The following is a 21132-nucleotide window of genomic DNA, read 5'->3' as shown; positions in this document are numbered from 1 at the left end:
TTTGATGATGGCTCAATACGTATTCAAGACGAAAGTGCTTATCTTTACAGTATTGGTATTTTACAGCTAAAAAGTTGGACTGTTTGTTTTTATTGTTTTCTACTGTGGATGTATTGTGGATTCACTGTTGATTAAAACAAGAGTGATTTTATGCTGCAGCCTTTCCTGCTGGCCTCTTGCCTTACATTTCTTCTGGTAGCCTGTTTTGTTTCGTTTTGTCAGTCGTAATAATAATAATTACCTACCAGTTTCATTGGTTACTTGTAGAGTCCCCCAAAGACCTGTACTTGGTCCCTTTTTGTTTAATTATTTATGCATTTAGTTAAGGGCAATAGTTCAATTTGGTGTATCAGATTTGACAATGACTAAACTGGGTACTGTGGTTGCAACAACAAAGGACCAACAATCCCTATAAATCTATTAAAACTCTCCTTATGACTAGTCATTAAGGAACAGATGCAGTTTTAACACCAAAGACAGTTGCCTTACGTTTCTTGGTGACAGGAAGATGAGTATCAATACATCATCAGTGACAATATTCTACCCAGCAGAGACTTAAATATAGTAGTTGACTGCAAACTTGACTTTATCACAAACACCGATTACCCCATTGAAAGATGATAAACATTTTTCAGCTATGTGACATCTGATTCGACCTATAAAAAGGCATAAAGCAGGCCTTTGCTGATAATCAACTGCACAATTGATAAATTCTGGTTAAATCCTAATATTTTACCAAACATATTTGCAGTTTTCATTGTTTAACTTATGTGTAATTATGTTCAGAATTACAATTGCACTCAATGATACTACAGGTCACTTTATGGGGTTGATTTAAGTTAATGTCTTTAAAGAAAAGTTAGCAGTGATTGGCAAAAACGCAAATGATCACCACTATGAGACCCGAAATCAGGGTCACTTATTTTTTGTAGACCCCTTACATTTTTTTAATTTATTTAATTTCAAGATTATGTAACTTCCGTTTGGAACAAAATATCCCTTCAAGTGGGATCATATTTTAAAGGTGGACAAGAAAAAATAAGACAGCAGAATGCAGTCCCCTTAAAAACAAGATTGAAAAACAACAAAAAGGAAAGTAGCACAGGAAGGCAACACTTGTAATAAAATAAAACAAGAAGATATATGCTTTCACTTTAAAAATGTTTAGTCAAGTAAGAAGACATATTTTTCAGAAAACTAAAATTTATAGGATATGAAAGTCACATGATCAATGATCTAACCCTCTCATTTTCAGTTCAGGTTTTTAATGTGAAAGCATGTATTTTATTGTTTTATTTTATTAAAACTGTTGTCCTTTGTGCATTGTGCTGTTTCATTTCTATTTGTATTTTAAGGTTTACCTTTATAATGTCAGCGTCCGAAATGTCGAACCCGCTTCCGTTAACACCAAACTGCAACTTCACAAAACTTCAAATACCGTAATTCTGAACTGCAAAATCTCGCCCCCTTTTTGACCTATGTTAACACTTATTTGTAGGTGTGGTGCAGTTGAAAATGTCGAAGTTCAAAGTTTTTTCAACATTCAAAAGTTTTTGCAGTTCTGGTTTCATGGAAATGGTTTGGTGATGTGGCCATTCGGTAATACGTGATTGACATTATAAAGGTAAACCGTATTTTAAATGTTTACAAGGTTTATCAGGTGACCTTAGATATATTGCGGGATAAAGGCCCCAAAAAAACTTAATTACTGATTATAACTTGTCTTACAGTTATATTGTAACACTGTAACATTTTGCACTTTTCACTTACTTGTACTAATAAGATAACTAGCAGGTTGACTGAATGAACACCTTTCTTTCTTCACACATTTACTGAATGACATCTATATTTTTTTAAACCCCTCTGGCTGATTAACATTAGCCCCACCCCCCACAACCTATCTAGTCAATTTGTTCCACATGGGGGAATGAGAAATATTACAGGTCCCTTCATTCCCCTATGAAGTGAGGGCCAATTATGGAACCATTGTTCAGACAGATATAAGGGTCCATCTCTCCCAGAGCACCTAATGTCCTCTTGTCAGTTTTCGAGGGATGCTAATACTGCCTGTCTCTGTGGGAGGAGCTCCCCAGCTTCTCCACTTGATGGCCTCCTGTCATGTGCTGCTATGCTGTGGCAACATGTCCCTCTGGCCCACATTCCATGGACTGCACTGCCCAGAGCTCCCATTGCGTGCCACCCAAGAGGTAGGCCATATGCTACTCCCATCTTCCCACCCAACTCCCAATAGCTCCTGTGCCCACTGGGCATCTAACCTGTTTGTCCTAACATTTCTTTAGCTGCTCACAGCACCAGGACTAGCACATAATCACATCTCCCTGCACCCTCTGAAGAAGTAGCAGCAGGACCATTTTTCCCTCAGTGCACAGCGGTACAGTAGTTAGCATTCCCGCTTGTGGTTAGTAGTTCTACTTTATAGCTCTTGGTGCTTCAGTTTGGTTACCAGCTGAGATGCTTTTTATGCAGAGGCTGCAAATCCTCCGTATGTCTGTGTGAGTTTTCACTGGGTACTTTTGTTTCTTCTCACATCTCGTGTGTGTGTGTGTGTGTGTGTGTGTGTGTGTGTGTGTGTGTGTGTGTGTGTGTGTGTGTGTGTGTGTGTGTGTGTGTGTGTGTGTGTGTGTTCACTGCGTGTACTTTGTGTGTGCGTGTCTTTTCACATCTCGTGTGTGTGTGTGTGTGTGTGTGTGTGTGTGTGTGTGTGTGAGTTTTCACTGGGTACTTTTGTTCCTTCTCACATCTCAAAGATCCATAAAATGAAGATATGATCCTCTAAACTGCTCATAGGTATGAATATTGCATGTGTGTGTGTGTGTGTGTGTGTGTGTGTGTGTGTGTGTGTGTGTGTGTGTGTGTGTGTGTGCGTGTGTGTGTGTGTGCGTGTGTGTGTTTGTTTGTGTAGTTCCTATAGATTTATAGGTATATACCAGGCTAAGGACCTATAAGGCCTTTATAAACCTAGTTGTGAAACTCAACTCACTTCTGTCCTCATGTAGCATGGGCATCTGTTTGAAGTGGTATGTTAGTTAGGAGTTTGCTAAAGGTTTAGTGTTGGGGGAAGAGGTTAGCTAGGGAATATTTACTGGCAGCCTCCCTCTAACAGAGACATGGGGATTAGACTAGGGATGAATTTTCAATTTTCCATCCAGTGATCAAGGTTATGTTTGAATGGGGTTAGGGATGGACTCTGCTTCACATGGATGGGAAGCCTATTTCAGTGTGGGAGTTGTTTGAGACGCATATCTGTTTCACTAGCCCCTTCTATTTATGTTGCAAGCACATTTTAAATCCTTGCAACTAGTGTTTCTGGTGCTGTTCATTTTGCAGATGTGCAAAAGGTCCATTAGGGAGAAAAATTACACACAGCCAGTTTCACCAAACGTTTTTTTTTATTTGCTGTACTCTCTCTAGCCTCAACAAAGCAAAGCCTTCAAGGAGTAAATTACAATACATCACTGTTCCCTATTTATATTTCAGGATTTGAGAATGCCTTATATGCCAGGCATAGATTGTATCTCAGTAACCTGTAAGAGACTAAGTATAAAGATTCAGCTTTAAGGTGGTCTGTATAGGACAATGTGTTAATACCCTGGATCATCTTAGTGAGGAACCTCTGTGGGCATTCCAGCTATTGCAGATGCCTGGTCAGGTACATGCTGAAGGAGGCAATGTATTGAATATACAATAACAGACTGGCATCCAGTCCAGGATTTATTACTCTACTTTATATCTATTGCTTGCCAGGATAAGCTCAGACTCCTCCACAATTCTGTAATGGATAAACCATAAATCAAAGAAAGAATAAAGAACATTAATCATCATTAATGATTTAAAGCACCTAAAGGGAAGTCAGTTCTAGGCTACAAGGGAGATTTGGAAGAATAGTTATATTCACATCACAAATGCTGAATTTTGGTACTTTTCAGTCTGAAGACTTTTACAGTCTCACCTCTCAGATATTTTGTTTCAACTGCCAGGGACAACTCTCACTTAGTATATATGTCTAGACAGTATGGTGAGAGGAGGGGCTTGTCTATCAAAGTGATGATACTACACTTTTTAGTATTTAGTTTGAACTCATTTTAAATATAACTCTTGGCAGGTTCATTCTGGAGGGTTTTGAAGTCATAGGCTGACTTAACAACAGCTCCCAGTTTGCAATAATCTACCAACTTTATCACACAGAGGTCTTGGCTTTCTGCTTGAAGAGCTGCAAAGCAAATACCCAAAAGGAGAGGTCCCAGCACTGAGCCCTGAGGGACAATGTTGGTCACTTTCATACTTTCTGATAAATCACCCGCAACTTCCACTGTGCAGGATTGTCTTTTGGCCAGTTTACTATACATTTTTAAAGCATTTAGCTTTTTTATCATGCCAGCATAGGGAATAATGTCAAAGGTCTTAGCCAGGTCAAGATAAGACCATGTGTACTATATAGCCACTGTCCACATCCTGTAAACCTTTCAAAGGAGTTTACCATATTCAGTAGACAGGATCTACCCTCCAAAACATCAATTTACTGGGGATCAGTCTAACAAGACTCTTGATACCATAGTTTATGAGGTTAGTTTAATATATTCCATGGCTTTGCCGATGAGGCTTGTAAAGCTGATAGGTCTATAATTACCTGGGTCTTTTGTAGGCCCACCCTTATGTTGGCACACCATCACTGCTGTGCACCACTGATCTGGGTCAGAACCAGTAGCTAAACTAAAGTTAAACAGTTTGAGTACTGTATCTGTAAGGGCACATTTAACACTATTAATCAAGCAACCAGGTATATTATCATGTCTCATGAAGGAAGTATTTTTGTTATAGATTAGCTCTTTCTGTAAGTCATCTTTAGATATAATTGGGATAGTGAGGGATTCAGATATTTTGTGGCTTTAAACTGAAGTCTTAAGGGTGAAGTTGCCACAAAATTTGATCACAAGCATATTAGCAATGTCAGTTGCATCTGAATAGGAGGCCCCTTTATGGATACGTTCTGAGCAGTGTAGAATATTTTTTTTTTTTTAGTTTTTTAAACAGATAAATAAGGATTTATAATTATCTTTGGCTTCAGAGACCAGCTTAAGTTTATGGGCTCCTTTAATTGATCTGGCAGTGTTCTTCGGTCATTTTGTAATGTTTTTGATATTATCATAGACAAGGTAGGTTTTGGATATACTAAATAATTATTGGGTATCTTTGTTTTGTTGTACAGTTTATTTATGACGATGAACCACCAGACTGGCTTGTTTTTGAATTTCCTGTGATACTTGGTTCAGGCAGTTGCCTCACAGCAGGAGGTTCTCCAGTTCAATTCTCATCTGAGGTGCCTTCTGTTTAGAGTCTATACGTCCTCCCTGTGTTCATGTGGGTTTTCTGTGGGTGTTCTGTTTTCCTCCCATATTCTACAGACATTCAGCTAGTGGATAGGTTAATCTAAATTGGGTATAGGTGTGAGAGCAACTATATGTATGTATATATGTATGGTATGGAAAAACAGCCCCAGCACGACTAGACACCAGGGGGGTAAACATTACCACTTGATGATACTACTGATAAAGTGATACCCCGACCCTACGTGCAAAAATGGGAAAACCAGGTTTACAGCTAGATGGATTGATGGATGCATGGATATATCAATGTAGGAATGGATGCATGGATTTGGTTTTGGTTCTGGTAGTGAGGGCTAGTTCTGTGCATTTGTCTACATGGGTGTATGCTTTAGTGAATCTTTCAACTCTAGTAATAGTATGCCCATAAAACCTGCACCTCTGACTAATTTGCTTTCGTTTGCAGTCCAGCCTTCATTTGTTGTTTATGAAACATCACATTTTCTAAATCATCAGGCAAAACATTGGTACAACTAAAAGCATTATACTTTTCTGGAGTGTAAGGTTTCATGGCCTTTGGCATCCACTTTGCATGCTAGTGAAGTGTGCACCAAAATAATTTTTTGCATATCCTGTTGTGACTGTTTATTTTTACAAGTATTACATTTAAGTCACTAATTGGGAAAACTGAGACTGTAAACTATGTGCTTCATTTGTGGTAAGGGAATACCAACTACTGGTCATTTGTCCTCAGAGAAATACCTGATGGTTGAAACACACCTCAAGTGAAAGCAATCCCAGTATCTGGAAGATAGGATAGTCTCAAAGCATATTGTCAGCTCTGTGTAACTGCCCTTTAGATAAAATGCAGGTAAATGAAATGTAGTGGTGCTTTGATTTTTGAAACACCCCCTACCCTGATGGCTGAACATAACCAGACCTGCAAGAGACAAAGACGCATTTAAGTCCCAGAGAAAATGGAAGAGGAAGATCCTGTGCAGCTGGTGATTATTAAAGCATGTGCATAAAAAGTGCTAAATTAATTTCTATTACATCTTAAAATTCTTGCCATAAACTCTAGTTAGTATAGAAAGTTTCTTACCTGCAACAAAGCATGGTATTGCAGGTTCAGTAAGCACTCCGGATGCATTATGCATAAGTCTGCATGGACTGTTTGTACTGTTTTCAAAAGGTAGGTAAGCTAGTCCATTATCTGTGAAGTTTGTATTGACAGCCAACAAACCTTCTGGGCTGCTAAGATTACGCAGGCTATTTGCTGTTGTTTCTGTGCTGCCGTACACCTGGCTGGCATCAATGAAGGAGGTAATGGCATTTAACTGCTGCCGAACAGTGACATCCTTGAACATGTAGCTTAAACCCCTACTACCACATGCTGGGGAAGAACGGAAGAAGGGGATACAAGTATTTTTGTTCTTAATCCTGGGGTCATCGGGGGGTACCTATATAAAAGAAAAAATGTTACTGCAGCATCTGCTGTTACTAGATTTCTTGTAATTATGCAATGCTTCTTTTGTTATGGTCTCTGTAAGACATTACATGGAGAACAACAGTGGTCCTGAATGATTTTTCACATCAATACTTGTGATTTTATTATCTGGTTTAGAAAATGTAAGCAAAAAATCTGTATGTTATGTTATTATGTTATGTCTTCTATTTGATAAGTCTCTGATATTTCAAACAACACAAGCATAGACAATGGACCTCCACATTTCTGACTGAAAATGTGACAAGAGTTGTTCTTTCTGACTGAAAATAATCTGTATTACATTATAATGTCAGTATGGCTGATTTTCAAGCTGTTACTATGTAGGTAGGGAGTAGTCTTTTTTCTCTACGTGTTGAAGAACAGCTATTTAAAACTGTACACACACACACACACACACACACACACACACACACACACACACACACACACACACACACACACACACACACACACACACACACACACACACACACACCTGTTCTTATAGGTCAACTTGCACATAATCAGCGCACTTAATAGTGATCATATTCCAGTAAACTGCAAACTATTAAAGCACCAAATTGAGTAATATCATGAGTCCTGCTGGGCAGCAAGTCTTAGTCTAATACAATTTAGCAGCTGATGATAACATGTGATTGAGTCCTACATCAACAAAAAACCCCAGCAATCTGACTTACATTCATATACATACATACACACACACACACACACACACACACACATATATATATATATATATATATATATATATATATATATATATATATATAGTTTGCATTAGTTTGGTTGATTGTGGCTTAGATTGTCCTGTTTATTGTTAACCTGCTTTGGTCCACACTGCTTATGACCACCAGTTGTACATGATGCTGGGTCAATATTGAGTTCTGGTAGAGAAATTGAAATATTCTGAGGCCTTAAAAAAATCTACTACTGCCCTTCAGAGGTGGTGTGTAGCCTCTGATCAGTGAACTGAACCACTGTGGGTCAGTCTTCAGGAAAGAGGTATAGCTAAGGACTAGCACTTGGTCAGCCTTTATGAGAAATATGCCATCATTGACTAAAGAGCCATCCATTCTACAGGATTTCATGAGTCAAATGAACAGTACTTCCTAAAGCAAAACAATAAAGTAGTGCATTTATTTTTTGCAGTTCCACAGAAAAAGATAGATGAAAATATCTTCATCTAGAGCTGAAGATGTTTTGACCAGTTGATGGCACAGAACATTGCCTAGTTGCTTTTGAAAGGTATACAGCTAAGGTAAAATGGCTCCAGACAGAATATGCCATATCACTGGATAGGTATTGAAAACTTACATGAATCTGAAAGATTGTGATATACATTACTATAAGAAGGTAGAGGGGTTCATAAGTGCAGTCCCATTAGCTTCATAACTGGACATGAGGGGAAATGGTTTCCATATTCTCCTTTTTCTTTCAGTTTATGTGACCTAGTAATAGGTGTATTTACCGAAAGGCATTGTGGGGACTTGCCCCCAAAATCGGAGGGGGACGTGTAGGCAGTAGGCTTTTTTCTAATTCGTGACCTTGGAAATGCCACTATTTTAAGACTCTTGTGGCTTTAGACCTTTTAGTTTACCGTTATCACACACTGAATAAAAACACATAATTGATCATAGTAAACCCCAACCCACACCATCCTTTGCAAACCTTCATTATACCCTTTAATAAAATGACATAGAGCACTCTGGTACTGCCATTCAGACTCACTTCATTCTCTTTGTTTAAAAGGAACTACCATGACATCTTCTTCTCCTGCCCTGTATGTGTTTATAGAATAAGCTTCAGTGCACACTATATCCAGAGGCACATTTAAAAACTCCTTAAAGCAGCACTTTACCATCAGACTCATATTTTAACTGCATGACAGGTATTCTGTAGAAAATGGCTTTTATTAATTACCCAGCCTTTGTCATCCTGCACTAGTTTTCCCACCCTTCAGTATACCCCACTTCTCCATTACCTGTTTTGCTTGCTGTTAACCTAATGGCCTTCTACCTGTTATGTTTCTTTATGCATATTATGCTTGTCTATTTTTATACAACTTATAGATAACAATAACAACAATAACAACAACAGCAATAACAACAACAATAACACTAACAACAATAATAACAACAATAACAATAACAACAATAACAACAACAATAACAACAATAACAACAGCAATAACAATAACAACAATAACAACAACAGCAATAACAATAACAACAATAACAACAGTGATAACAATAACAACAATAGCAATAACAACAATAACAACAACAGCAATAACAATAACAACAGCGATAACAATAACAACAACAACAACAGCAATAACAATAACAACAATAACAACAATAGCGATAACAATAACAACAATAACAACAACAACAACAATAACAACAACAGCAATAATAACAATAACAACAATAATTAATCATTTTAAAATGCAGGGGATGTATCTTTGAATTATGTCAATATAATACCAGCTACTAATGACCTTCTTTTGAATGTTTCTTACAGAGATTAGGATTGAGTCTCTGAACTTTTTAGGAATGGATGCCAAGAAATTCAACTCAAGAGTGAAACGCGAGAGGTTAATTTTACCATCCATGTTGAGAACACAATAGTTGATTATGATTGATGAGATCAGATCATAACTCTTTTAGTTCATGAAGTTCTATCTACTTCATGTACTACTAGATATCAAAGAAAAACAAGTGTAAAGTGTTTCACTTTGAAAGGCAGTAAAGCACATAGCGAGTGCTGCTGCGCAGACAGCTAGCAAGTATAATTGGAGGAAAACATCAAAGGCAGCTTTTTAATACTGGTTTATTTAGCAAAATAAATTACTTACAGACTGAAGTCTGTAAACTTCAAGAACAAAACAGAAATATGAGACAAGTGGGGGGATTCAATAAACCTTACATGGTAGCAATAAGTTTTAGATTCAGTAAGCACTGTGCAGATGCAGCACCATCGCGCAAATAAGGTAAACATTGTGGCATGCTAATTACAGCATAAGCAGCTGAATTACAGGCTACTCAACCAATCCAAGATGGAGGAACCATTCAGCAAGCTATAAATGCTTGATGCTACAAGAACAAGTAGATTTATTGGAAGATTTATTTTTAGAAAGGGGTTATAACCCTGAGATGGTTCGAGCCAGTAAGAATTTAATATTGAATGATACGTCAGAGGCTAGTCTGCTTAATTCTGGACATTACAAAAGATTTCATAGAGCCACTAAAGAATCCAAGGTGACTTTTATTACCAGATTTACTAGCGATAATAAAGCTATACTTAAGATTATATCTGACAATTGGCATATACTCACGATTGATACAGATACAAAGAAAATAACAGGAATTAGACCTATTTTCACCTATAAGAATAATAAGAACTTAAAAAGGTTACTTTGCATTGAACGTAATCACCCAGAAGCTAGGTCTCCTAGATCTCTGAACAAGTTTCGCACTTATCCTTGTGGCAAATGTAACATGTGCTACATGATTTCTAAGGAACATATTTTTATACATCCTACTTTGAAATACAAATTTGAACCGAGGTTTTTTGCTTCTTGCAATGATATGAATCTCATATATTTGGCAAATTGTGGACAATGTCATGCTTTTTATGTAGGCATGACTACCAGGAGATTAAAAGATAGGATATATAACCACATCTATGATATTAAGAAACTTGATCAGAAAAATGCACTAGCAAAACATGCTCTAGTTCATAAATGTCATAACTTTAAATTTAGGGTACTTCAAATAGTACCCCCCAACAAGAGAAAGGGCAATAATTTTAATGATCTAGAGAGTATAGAACTCAAATGGATTCTAAAACTAAGAGCACATCAAGACCCTGGCCTTAATCAGTTCATTAGCATAAAATCTTTGCTTGAAGCACGTAAACTTAAATGAATATTAGACATTATTATATTTTTGTATTTTTGCATTTTTAGATGTTTATTTTTTAGACTTTATATTACAAAAAATTTTTGCATAATTTTTACACATTTTTTAATTCTTTCGCAACATTTATTGTCTTTCTTGTTTCATTCGGGGTTTATGCAATCCAATGTAAAATAATATTTTATGCAATCTATGCATCAATAAGTTTGCAAGTAGTTAACACAATATGTTACAATAGAGTTGCCTGAATGTATAGTTCTTGATTTCATTGAAGCTGTTTATGAATTTCATTAACTTGGTTTCAAAACCTCAAAACACATGTTGAATCTTACAACGATAGTTTACTTATTTTGTAGCAACTTGTTTGGCTGCAGTACCCGATTTTGAATGAGGCTGTATATATAAAAAAATTTTTAAACTAGTTTCACTTTAAATTATCAAGATATATGCTAAAATTTTATAATGATGATTTAATTAATTGATTGATTGAATGATGAATTTGAACATATATAAAGCCAGTGATTTTAGGATGTAATTAGATCTGAAGACGCGTGCCTTGGGAGTACGCGAAAGCGCTCATCTGTTTTAATAAACTTGGTCAGCATTTAATTTTACCTTATCATGGTGGTCCGTCTCCGGTTTTTTCATACCATTTGCTTGTTCGTTTACGAAGTGGACCTTCAGGTGGTAGCGTTCACTACTTTTTTGCCATCAGATCATAACTCTTTTAGTTCATGAAGTTCTATCTATTTCAAGTACTACTAGATATCAAAGAAAAACAAGTGTAAAGTGTTTCACTTTGAAAGGCAGTAAAGCACATAGCGAGTGCTGCTGTGCAGACAGCTAGCAAGTATAATTGGAGGAAAACCTCAAAGGCAGCTTTTTAATACTGCTTTGATTAAACAAAATAAGTTACTTACAGACTGAAGTCTGTAAACTTCAAGAACAAAACAGAAATATGAGACAAGTGGGGGGATTCAATAAACCTTATATGGTAGCAATAAGTTTTAGATTCAGTAAGCACTGTGCAGATGCAGCACCATCGCGCAAACAAGGTAAACATTGTGGCATGCTAATTATAGCATAAGCAGCTGAATTACAGGCTACTCAACCAATCCAAGATGGAGGAACCATTCAGCAAGCTATAAAGCAACATTTTAGACTTTGAGCTGTTTTTTCCTGTAAATTCCAAAACCTTTTGAAATAGAGCTGCAGAAAGGAGTCTACATGGAAAGAATGTTAGGGACTGCTGCTGCTTTAATTCATTTGTAAGAGCTACAGGCTAAAGCCAATGCAGCTGCTGCTGCCAATAGGCCTAGGCCAAGAAGAAGAAGAGTTTTTAGGCCTAGTTTAATTTTTCACAACCTACATGATGTGGAAATTGTAGACCGCTACAGGGTAAATTGGGTCACACTGCAGGAACTCTGTAACCTCTGCCATCCTCAACTCAGAGCAAGGCCCAACTGAGGGCAATCCATCCCAGTGGAGACAAAGAGACGTGTGGCACTTAGAATATTGGCTACAGATACCTTTCAGAGACCAACAGGGGACATGCTGGGGGTGTCAAAGACATCAGCATCCAGGATCCTCCATCAATTCCTGAATGCTATGCTTCAACATGGCAGTGACCGCATACATTTTCCCCATAGTTCTGAGGTGAGGGACAGAAATATGCAGGAGTTCTACATGTAGCACACTACCTTGAAGTATTGCATGCCATAGATTTCACACTTATAGAAATTAAACCAATACCCAGGGAACAGGGGAGAGTCTACATAAACAGAAAGGGCTACAACTCTATCAACTGCCAAGATGTGTATAAGGACAAGGGGAATCATCTTGAACATGTGTGCTGGCAACCCTGGCAGTTACCATGAGTCACATATCTATCACACCTCCCAACTATACCAGATGTTTGCTAGGGGCGCTATGCCACAGGGTCATTTACTGGGGATGCAGGCTGTGCACTGGAGCCATGGCTGATGACACTCATCAGAAATGTACACACACACAGATAAATGCCATAATGAGGCACATGCTCAAACCAGAAATATCATAGGGTGTGTGTTAGGGACTGCTGAAGTCAAGGTTCTGGTGCCTAAATACGTTTGGGAGAGCCCTGCAGTACAATCCACAGACATGTACAGAAATATTCACAGTATGTGCCATGCTACACAACATCATCCTAAGAAAAAAGCATCAGCAGGATCAGTGAGGGGAAGGGGCACACATTCCACCACCAATGCCAAGGTCACAACAAGCAGATGATAAGTCAGAAGGGGAACCACCAGCTGCTGTGGATGTAGGCAGATGCAGGTGTGCTCAGTATACCCTTGCATTGGCTACGAGACAACACATACCACATTAAATGACCACCTAGGGGACTAAAACTTTCCTCCTGCTCTTATACATATAGTAACACTGATGCCGGGCAACTCACACAACTTTTACCTCCCCATGTGTTGGCTGTGTACTGCTTGCATCAAACAGAGTCATCCTCGAATTAAAACCATGTCAACTGCTGCATTTACAAGGTAAGTCTTGAACCTGGAGTGTATTGTGTAATAATTTGAATGAATGGCATATCCTTGTATTTCACTAATTGGTAGGTAAAAGGAAGGAGATTTTTACAGACATGATCTTAACATGTGACAGCTGAGACTTATGTGGTTTATATGTGTCCATTATTAAGTAGTAGACTTCAGGCATCAAAGATTCATACAGTCAAACCTCGCAAAAGTACTGATGATCACTGCATGCCTTGAGTATAGCTCCATATGTTTGTACTGGAGAATCATTAAAGAGAGAAGTTAGAAAGTAATGATACACATTGCAGTTTCTGACTTCACAACCCTCACAAGATCATTAACAATAATGATGGAAAAAAAGTTTGATGCTATCAGCTGACTAACTTTCCAAGGCCAATAAAGTCAGAGGTAAAATTATCAGTTCAACATAACAAATGCAGATATACTAAGCACTAAGTCAGCCATGCACCCTGAGCATCAGACACAAAGCGTATGTATCCCTGAATCCAAAAGATAGAAAACAGGGATATGACAGAGTTATCATCACTTTGCACAGGGTGTTGTGTTGGAGAGCAGGTGGTCTAAGCTGACACAAAAGGTTGGTGAGTGTGTGTGAGTAAGAAAGAGAACAAGGCAGACATCTGGATAAACCAACAAATGGCCAGTGAGACAAAATGAGTTTTAAGCTGCACTGATGAACCACGTAACTGCTGTGTGTGTGTGTGTGTGTGTGTGTGTGTGTGTGTGTGTGTGTGTGTGTGTGTGTGTGTGTGTGTGTGTCTGTCTGTCTCTAGGGGTCCTCCAAGTGAAATTGGTGTGTGAGTGTTTGCATGAACACAGCCAAGCTCTGTGCTGGCTCTACATCTTGGTATGTCAAACAGGTGTGAGCCATACGTGGTAGAGGTGGCATTTCATCATTGTCATCCCCAACCACGAGAACTGGCTCTACCAGGAGTTGTACTGACACATCCATGCCCACAGTCAGATGCACTGCTGCTACCTGAACATGACTGATGTCTGCTGGATGAACCTCTTCACAGGGATGTCCAGGACCATGACACCATAGCATGCCGTGTCTGGGTGAGGACAGCACACTCACTTATGGACCAGTGGAAGTACTGCCACTATTGGAGCATGTTCAGGCACAACCACATTGGCTAACAGAAGCTGATATGGCTGACCTATGCTCACAAGGATGCCTTTCCCTTCCCAGCAGATGTTCCATCACAGATAATGCTTGTTCCATGACAGACACACCTCATTCCATCACAGACACCCTTTGTTCCAACATGTCATTTATCCGATACATTGAATCAGCAACACAGTGGAGGCAGCCATGCATGTCAGCCTGTGCCATATCTACAACCCTGAGAATTTGTCTGAAGGATCTATGGGAATGTGCCTGCACCTCCATGATGGCTCTAAATATATGTTGAGTGGCATGGGAAGAGATACCTGGACAAGGTGGAGTAGGGATAGCATGCCTCCTCGGAACATCCCTATCAACCCTCCTGCATGACACCCCACCAACATTTTGACTATGGCCAGACTAAACAGGCACTGAAGCCACAGTAACCACACATCACTGATCAATGGCCTTACCCTCCACCTGTACAATATCTGTATGGTCACTGGAATGGGTAGGTGTAGGGGATGGCTGTATGTCAACTTCAGTGTCAGATTAAATCACTGCACCCCTTGACTGTGCCTCAGTTTGTCCAACATCATCATCAGAGTCTGCTGATGCACTAACATCAGATAGCAGAGGGCCAACACTTCCACTGTCATGATCATCTGTGATAAAAAGTAACAAAAACATGAAATAATAACACCTACACTATTCTAGTCCAATATATGCTAACAAACTAACAGTGGTGCCAGTGTTATGGACAGTACAGCAATACACACAACAGACCTGACATCAACAGCACACACTAAAGTATTCATTTAAATTGCTCAGCAGTACTGACATAAAACTGTTTGGTTTACCATCTGCAGACGAGATTCTCCTCTGCAATCTAGAAGGTGCTAGAGGAAGTTAAGCAAAAGGTACGGGTAACATCATCACAATTAACAGTAACACATGGGGTAATACTTTTACCCATTTATATGTCCATTAACTGTACTTTCAACAAGAATGTGACTGACAAGTCCAACTTAAGCTAACTGTAACAATCTTCAGTCACCCCGAAAAAAGAATTCATGTAACACAGAAGTAACATATTGATTTCAATTGTTTTACTATACAACAGTATTTAACTGTTGAGATATCAAAACCCACCTGGAAGTTCCTCCTGGGATGTGCTGGCTGTCCCAGAAGCTGTTGCAATGATATCCAGGACATGCTGCACTGAATTATCCTGTGAGCTGTCTGGATCCCTGATATTTGCCAGGAACTCTTAATTTGGTGTTAGTAGTGGCTCCATAGCAGGCCTTCACTGGTAACCATCCGGTCACAGCCCACTGCAGCCGCTGTCCTCCATGCAGATGTGATCATGTCAGTGGCCCTGTAGTGCACTTGCTATGTCCTGTCTAGGCCACCTATGGCATTCATATCATCTACAATCTGCTCTCAAATTTGCATTCTGCATGCCATATCTCCCAGTCCCCTTTCAAGTAGGAAGGCCTAAAGGCATCCAGTATGACCTGGTTCACAGCATCAGTGAGGAGGGGTCTCCAAAGATTGACATGCCTGGATGGCATACTCCTAGGTGTCCTAAAAGATAATGGAAGGATAAGAGACATAGGTATAACATAACTACAAAATAACTGTTCCCAGCTAAAACTGAAACGGTAGCCACTCAATATTACCCACTAGAGAAACATAAAACAGTCTAGAGATGTGAAATGTAAACTACAGGCAGGATGCAAAACAAGGAGAGTAACAATAGCAACATATCCTTGTTTCTACCATAGCAGTAACTCAGCCTTGCCCCCCCCCAAAAAAAAATAACAGGCAAGTGACACATTTTGCTAACAAACCATCTTTGAAATGCTAACAGTGCTATCAAAGAAACTGTTCCTGAAACATTTGTACATATTTATCACAGAGTATTTTATTTTCAAGAACTGGCAATCATTGTATACCTGTGAAATGGCTTGACAAAGATGCCAATGGGATCAGTACACAGGTAAAAATGTAAAAAAGCCTTTGCTCAGATTTTTCTTAAATACATTCCAGCATATGCAGTATGTAACTGCAAAATGCAAGCATACCTTCTGAAATTCAGTATGCCTCTCCATCCTGGCCTTCATTTGTTGGCAACTGCATATGATATTTCCAGTTAATATCCTCACATTTTAAGGCCAATAATATAGAACGGCTTACATTCTGCATTTCTCAGATTACTGGTCAGATAACTGAAGAATGACTAACAAACGCAGAAAGGTAAGACAGAGCTGTATATTATCAAGCAATAATCATAACAGGTTGTGTAATCACTAAATGTACCACATCCAAAAATAATGCATGTACAGATAGTTGTATGGTTTGACATTACTGTCGATGCTGTTTCAGTTGGCTGTGTGCAGAATGAGTTCAGTTCTTTGCTGCAAAGATGTTTGTATGGCAAAGAGAGATAAGGTACCCATCCTGTGTTCTGAGGGTGCATTGGAGTGAGAGTTCAAATCCAGATCTATAGACATATCTCATGGTAATCATCATTTTCTTGTGTGTATGTCATGCATTGATTTTCCTCATTTCGACTACTTGCCCTCCCCCTTTTTTTCCTTTTCTGTCTTTGTTTAATTTTTTTTGGGGGCCAGTATTTTCATGATGCAGGGCATAGTGCAATCATGGGAAAGGAGGAAATGCATGGTAGGTTTGGTTGTGCTTATCTCTTTTGTGCGAAGCATGGCAATGCATAAATTAGAAAACTGGAGCACCCCGGAGGTAGACAGGACCCAGACAGCCAAAAATAGAAACCAGATGTATTCAATTAATTCTGTTGGGCACCATGCAAACCCATTTAGCTGTGCTTATCTCATTTGTTTGAAGTGCAGCAGTGCACAAACTGGACAACTGAAATACCCAGAAAGCAGACAGGACCCAGACAGCTAAAAAAAAAAAAAAAAAACAACAGGTACATTCAATTAATTGTATTGGGCATCACACAAACCAGCTAAGCGGCATTGTGCAGTGCTTAACATAGACTTTAAGAATGATTATTAAATTATGAATTGTCATGTAACTAGCCATGTGGCAACAGGTATAAGTATAGGGCTAGAGTACGGATGGTCCTGAGTTCTACTACATGGTATGCAAACTTTTTTACTGTTGACATTGCAGGTGATATCAAAGAACTGAAACAGTAACAACTGTTATTTCAACTTTCTTGTGGCAACAGGTGTAAGTGTAGGACTGCCATGCACATGGTCCTGAGTTTTAATAGAGTATATTCCATAGACTTTTACTGTTGTTCCACTTCCCACTATATTCACTCTCACTTATAACAATTTAGATAGTGGAGCTGATCTTAATTATATGTATGGGGGATGAGACAATATTATTGTTATTATATTAATCTTCCAATGCAACTATTTCATTCTGCACTGTTGCTCTCTGCGTATCATTACTCAAACATGTTGCACAGTTGTGCTCCCTCTAGTAAATATGATAACTGGAATTGGCAGGAAAGCATCAGTCTCCTTTGCTGTAGATCTGCTGATATATAGATATGGCAGGCATTAGTGGGGAAGGTGTCAGGTTTAGGGCACAGAGGTGTGGTGTCCAGGAGTCCAGGATATTCACAGGACTCCTAGTGAAGCACCACAACCATAAGCTTCTGCAGTGGGACTATTCTGGCTCCTAGTACAAGTCTGAGGCATGGGATAGTTTAGCTCAGGCTGTATCCAGTGCCACTGGTATCCTACACACTGGAGAGCAATTTAGGCATAGAGGAGGAAGAGGGATATACTCAATTGTTGAATGAGGAATTTAGGACTGTGGACATCCCACATCTATGTAAGTATCAGCTCAAGACACTAATTGTAAGACTTAGAAAGCTGAATATAAGCAGGACTGCTAAGTATAATGGTCTTCTGTTCAGTTCTGTTTTGTTTTTTCCCCAAGTACCAGTGATCAGGAATGGAATGTCTGGGCCCACAGGGATAGATTGGGAAGACTGAGGGGAGCAAGTGGTATGTATGCTGCAAAAGAGAAGTGTTATTGTAGTATTCAAAGTTAAAGATAGCTTATTTGGTACTTTATATAGTTTTATTTCAAATTGAACATGCATATTCCAACTGTAAAAGCAGGTATGCATGCATTAGTCTGTAGCACAAACCAGTTGCAAGCATCCAATATTAGACTTTAGTCAGATGTTGTGAGTTCAAATACCAAATTCACAGCTGTATCATACTGTTATTTCTTCAATAATATTTACATTAAATTAAAACCTCTATACCAGTGGTACAAATGCCCTACTATAAACTGTAATCTGTATAACTGGAACACACATATGTGTAATATATGCACATTTCAAGGATTACTTGGTGCAATCTGTATTATAGTGTGTATCTGTTAGGAGGTAGACATAAATGTAAAACTTAAGATAGAGTTGTATAATTATATTAATGCATTGTATGTCACATATGATGGTATTAATGTTTTATTTTTTCTCTCACCCCAACTCTTATCTCTCTGTTATTTTCTTCAGTTTTATTTTATTTTATTTTTAAAAATATTATATTTTATTATTTTATTTTATTTTATAAATATTTTCTTTTTTATTTTTATTGTGTGTCATCAAAATGTGCCCATGTCATCAATGTGTACCACCACTAAGTGCTCCACAACACAGCAAGATAGGCCAGCCCCATTGGATCAGCCTGCCCTTGCTCCATCAGCAGTATCAACAATGCTCAGCATAGCTGGGATCAAACCTGGCAGCACTGCCTCTGCTGCCCCTGCATTACCTGCACCCTCAGGTAGTCCTGCCTGGTCAAGAGGTACCCTCCGTGAGCAGTGGCAGAGGTGGTGAGTTCATCACCTGCAGCGAGTTGCCAGGGATGGTGCCTAGGGGGGTGCACTGCACCACTGGTGCATGCCCACACCAACTGGAGAGGCTGCTCTCCCTCATTTTGTTTGGTACTAGGAGGAGGAGGAGATGTCAAGCACTCCAGCCACCTGTGGCATAAGGAGACAGTGATGTCAGACAAGTGGGTGAAGACTCGATTCTCATGACAGCCATGGGCCAGGGTTGTCCCCCCCCCACTCGAATCATGGTGTTCCCCAACATTTTGTGTCCATCACCATCCCTGTCTCTTGTCTTGTTTGTCTTGTCTGTCTGCAATTGCTTCCTCACCTACCCAACTTACCTGACCCAGACATACCTATGCACCTTCCCCAACATCCCTCTCTCTCTTAAATAAAAATTAAATGGGCATCTGTCCCACAAAATAAATAATTAAATGTCCCATACATAGCTCTCCATTTCACACACATGTCTTCTTGACATACCTGGTTTGGTCCAATTGGCTTTACAATACAATTGCATTGTGGTCACCCCTCTCTCTGGAGGTGATAGTCCAAATCCAGTTAATATTTTGCACACATGTTCAGTTTACACTGTTAAATAAATGGATAGCAATGGTTCTATCCCACCTGCTTCCTGCACATTCCTGTACTGCTTTCCCTTTGTTCTTCCCCCTGCTTGCTCCCCATTTCACCACTTTCATATCTACCCCATTTAACACTTTTAATCTGGTTAAAAAATATAATCACAGACAACACACATAAACAGCAGAAAAGGCAATGGATCTCTTCAATTTTTGGGCTCCATGCTTGCATGGAGGTGCACATCGTACACCAACTCTCAGCAATGGTGTGGGTGCGGGTGTCTCTGTGCAATGTGGCTTAACTCTGCTGTGCTATGCCAACACACAGCTATACATATACTATAAAGAATTCATGCATTGCATTATCAATGCTTAAAAATATTTAAAAGTATTAGATAGACCTGGATTCAAACCCAGTACCTTCTGGGCTTGAAAAAGAATGTATCAGTGCATTAACGTGCTGCCACAGAGTCAATTAAGAAGCAGGTGTGTTGCATAGACTCAGTATTAACTGTCAGATTTTAGCATTGCAACTCACATTTGTGCACTGCATAGCTGCATGCAAATATGTGTATCTCACATGGGTATACACATTGCCAGCTGTCATGCAAACCCGCTGCTTGCTGTGCTATGGAAAAGTAAATATTATTATATATATTACTGATGTTTACTGCCCACTTCCTGTCTATGACATGAAATTACTTGTGGAAACAATACAAACTGAAGGCCCTATCTAACAATATGTCACATATTTACAGTACAACCAAGTGTTGCCACACCCCCAAGCACTGCAACCCTGGTGTCTCAGTACTTTTCCACACATATATCACATATACTACAGAAAATAATCTCAAATGCTGTGTGATATGCAATGCACATCAATATGGTAACATGTAGAACTACAACTATTGACCCATAAGCCTAAAAAGCCTTATCTGTAAGGCTAATGAAGGAATCAGAATAGACCTTGTCCACAGGGACATAGGTCACCTTCAACACACTTGACCCAACCCATTCTGCTTTTGTCAAGGTTAGAGCCTGCTTATTGAACCTTGTGCACTTTTTTGATATTGTCCAAAGACCTGGATGAGTAATAACAGGACATACCATCTATGCTGAGGTATCCAAGGCCTTTGACACTATCCCCCATTTGTGTCTCATAGTGAAGATCTCCATCTGGGAATTAGGGCATACAGTACTAGATGGATACCCAAATGGCTCAATGACAAAACACACAGTGTCAAAGTTGGGGACTGCACCTCCACTACTAGTCCACT

At 39.1% G+C, this 21132-nt stretch overlaps 1 protein-coding gene across 1 annotated transcript in view; it reads right to left on the bottom strand.

Moving 5' to 3' along the window:
* Nucleotides 1–21132, bottom strand: part of LOC122814499 (myeloperoxidase-like) — a 261987-nt gene that overhangs the window by 55883 nt on the left and 184972 nt on the right. The window contains exon 11 of the mRNA XM_044087074.1: nucleotides 6445–6802. Within this exon, the coding sequence (XP_043943009.1) occupies nucleotides 6445–6802 (358 nt within the window). The remainder of the gene's footprint in view (nucleotides 1–6444; nucleotides 6803–21132) is intronic.

Source organism: Protopterus annectens, chromosome 10.part0, assembly GCF_019279795.1.
Source record: "Protopterus annectens isolate FY-2018-M chromosome 10.part0, PAN1.0, whole genome shotgun sequence".
Classification (NCBI taxonomy): Eukaryota; Metazoa; Chordata; order Ceratodontiformes; family Protopteridae; genus Protopterus; species Protopterus annectens.
Note: the sequence above shows the minus strand (reverse complement) of the source record. Positions and strands in the feature narration are given on the sequence as shown.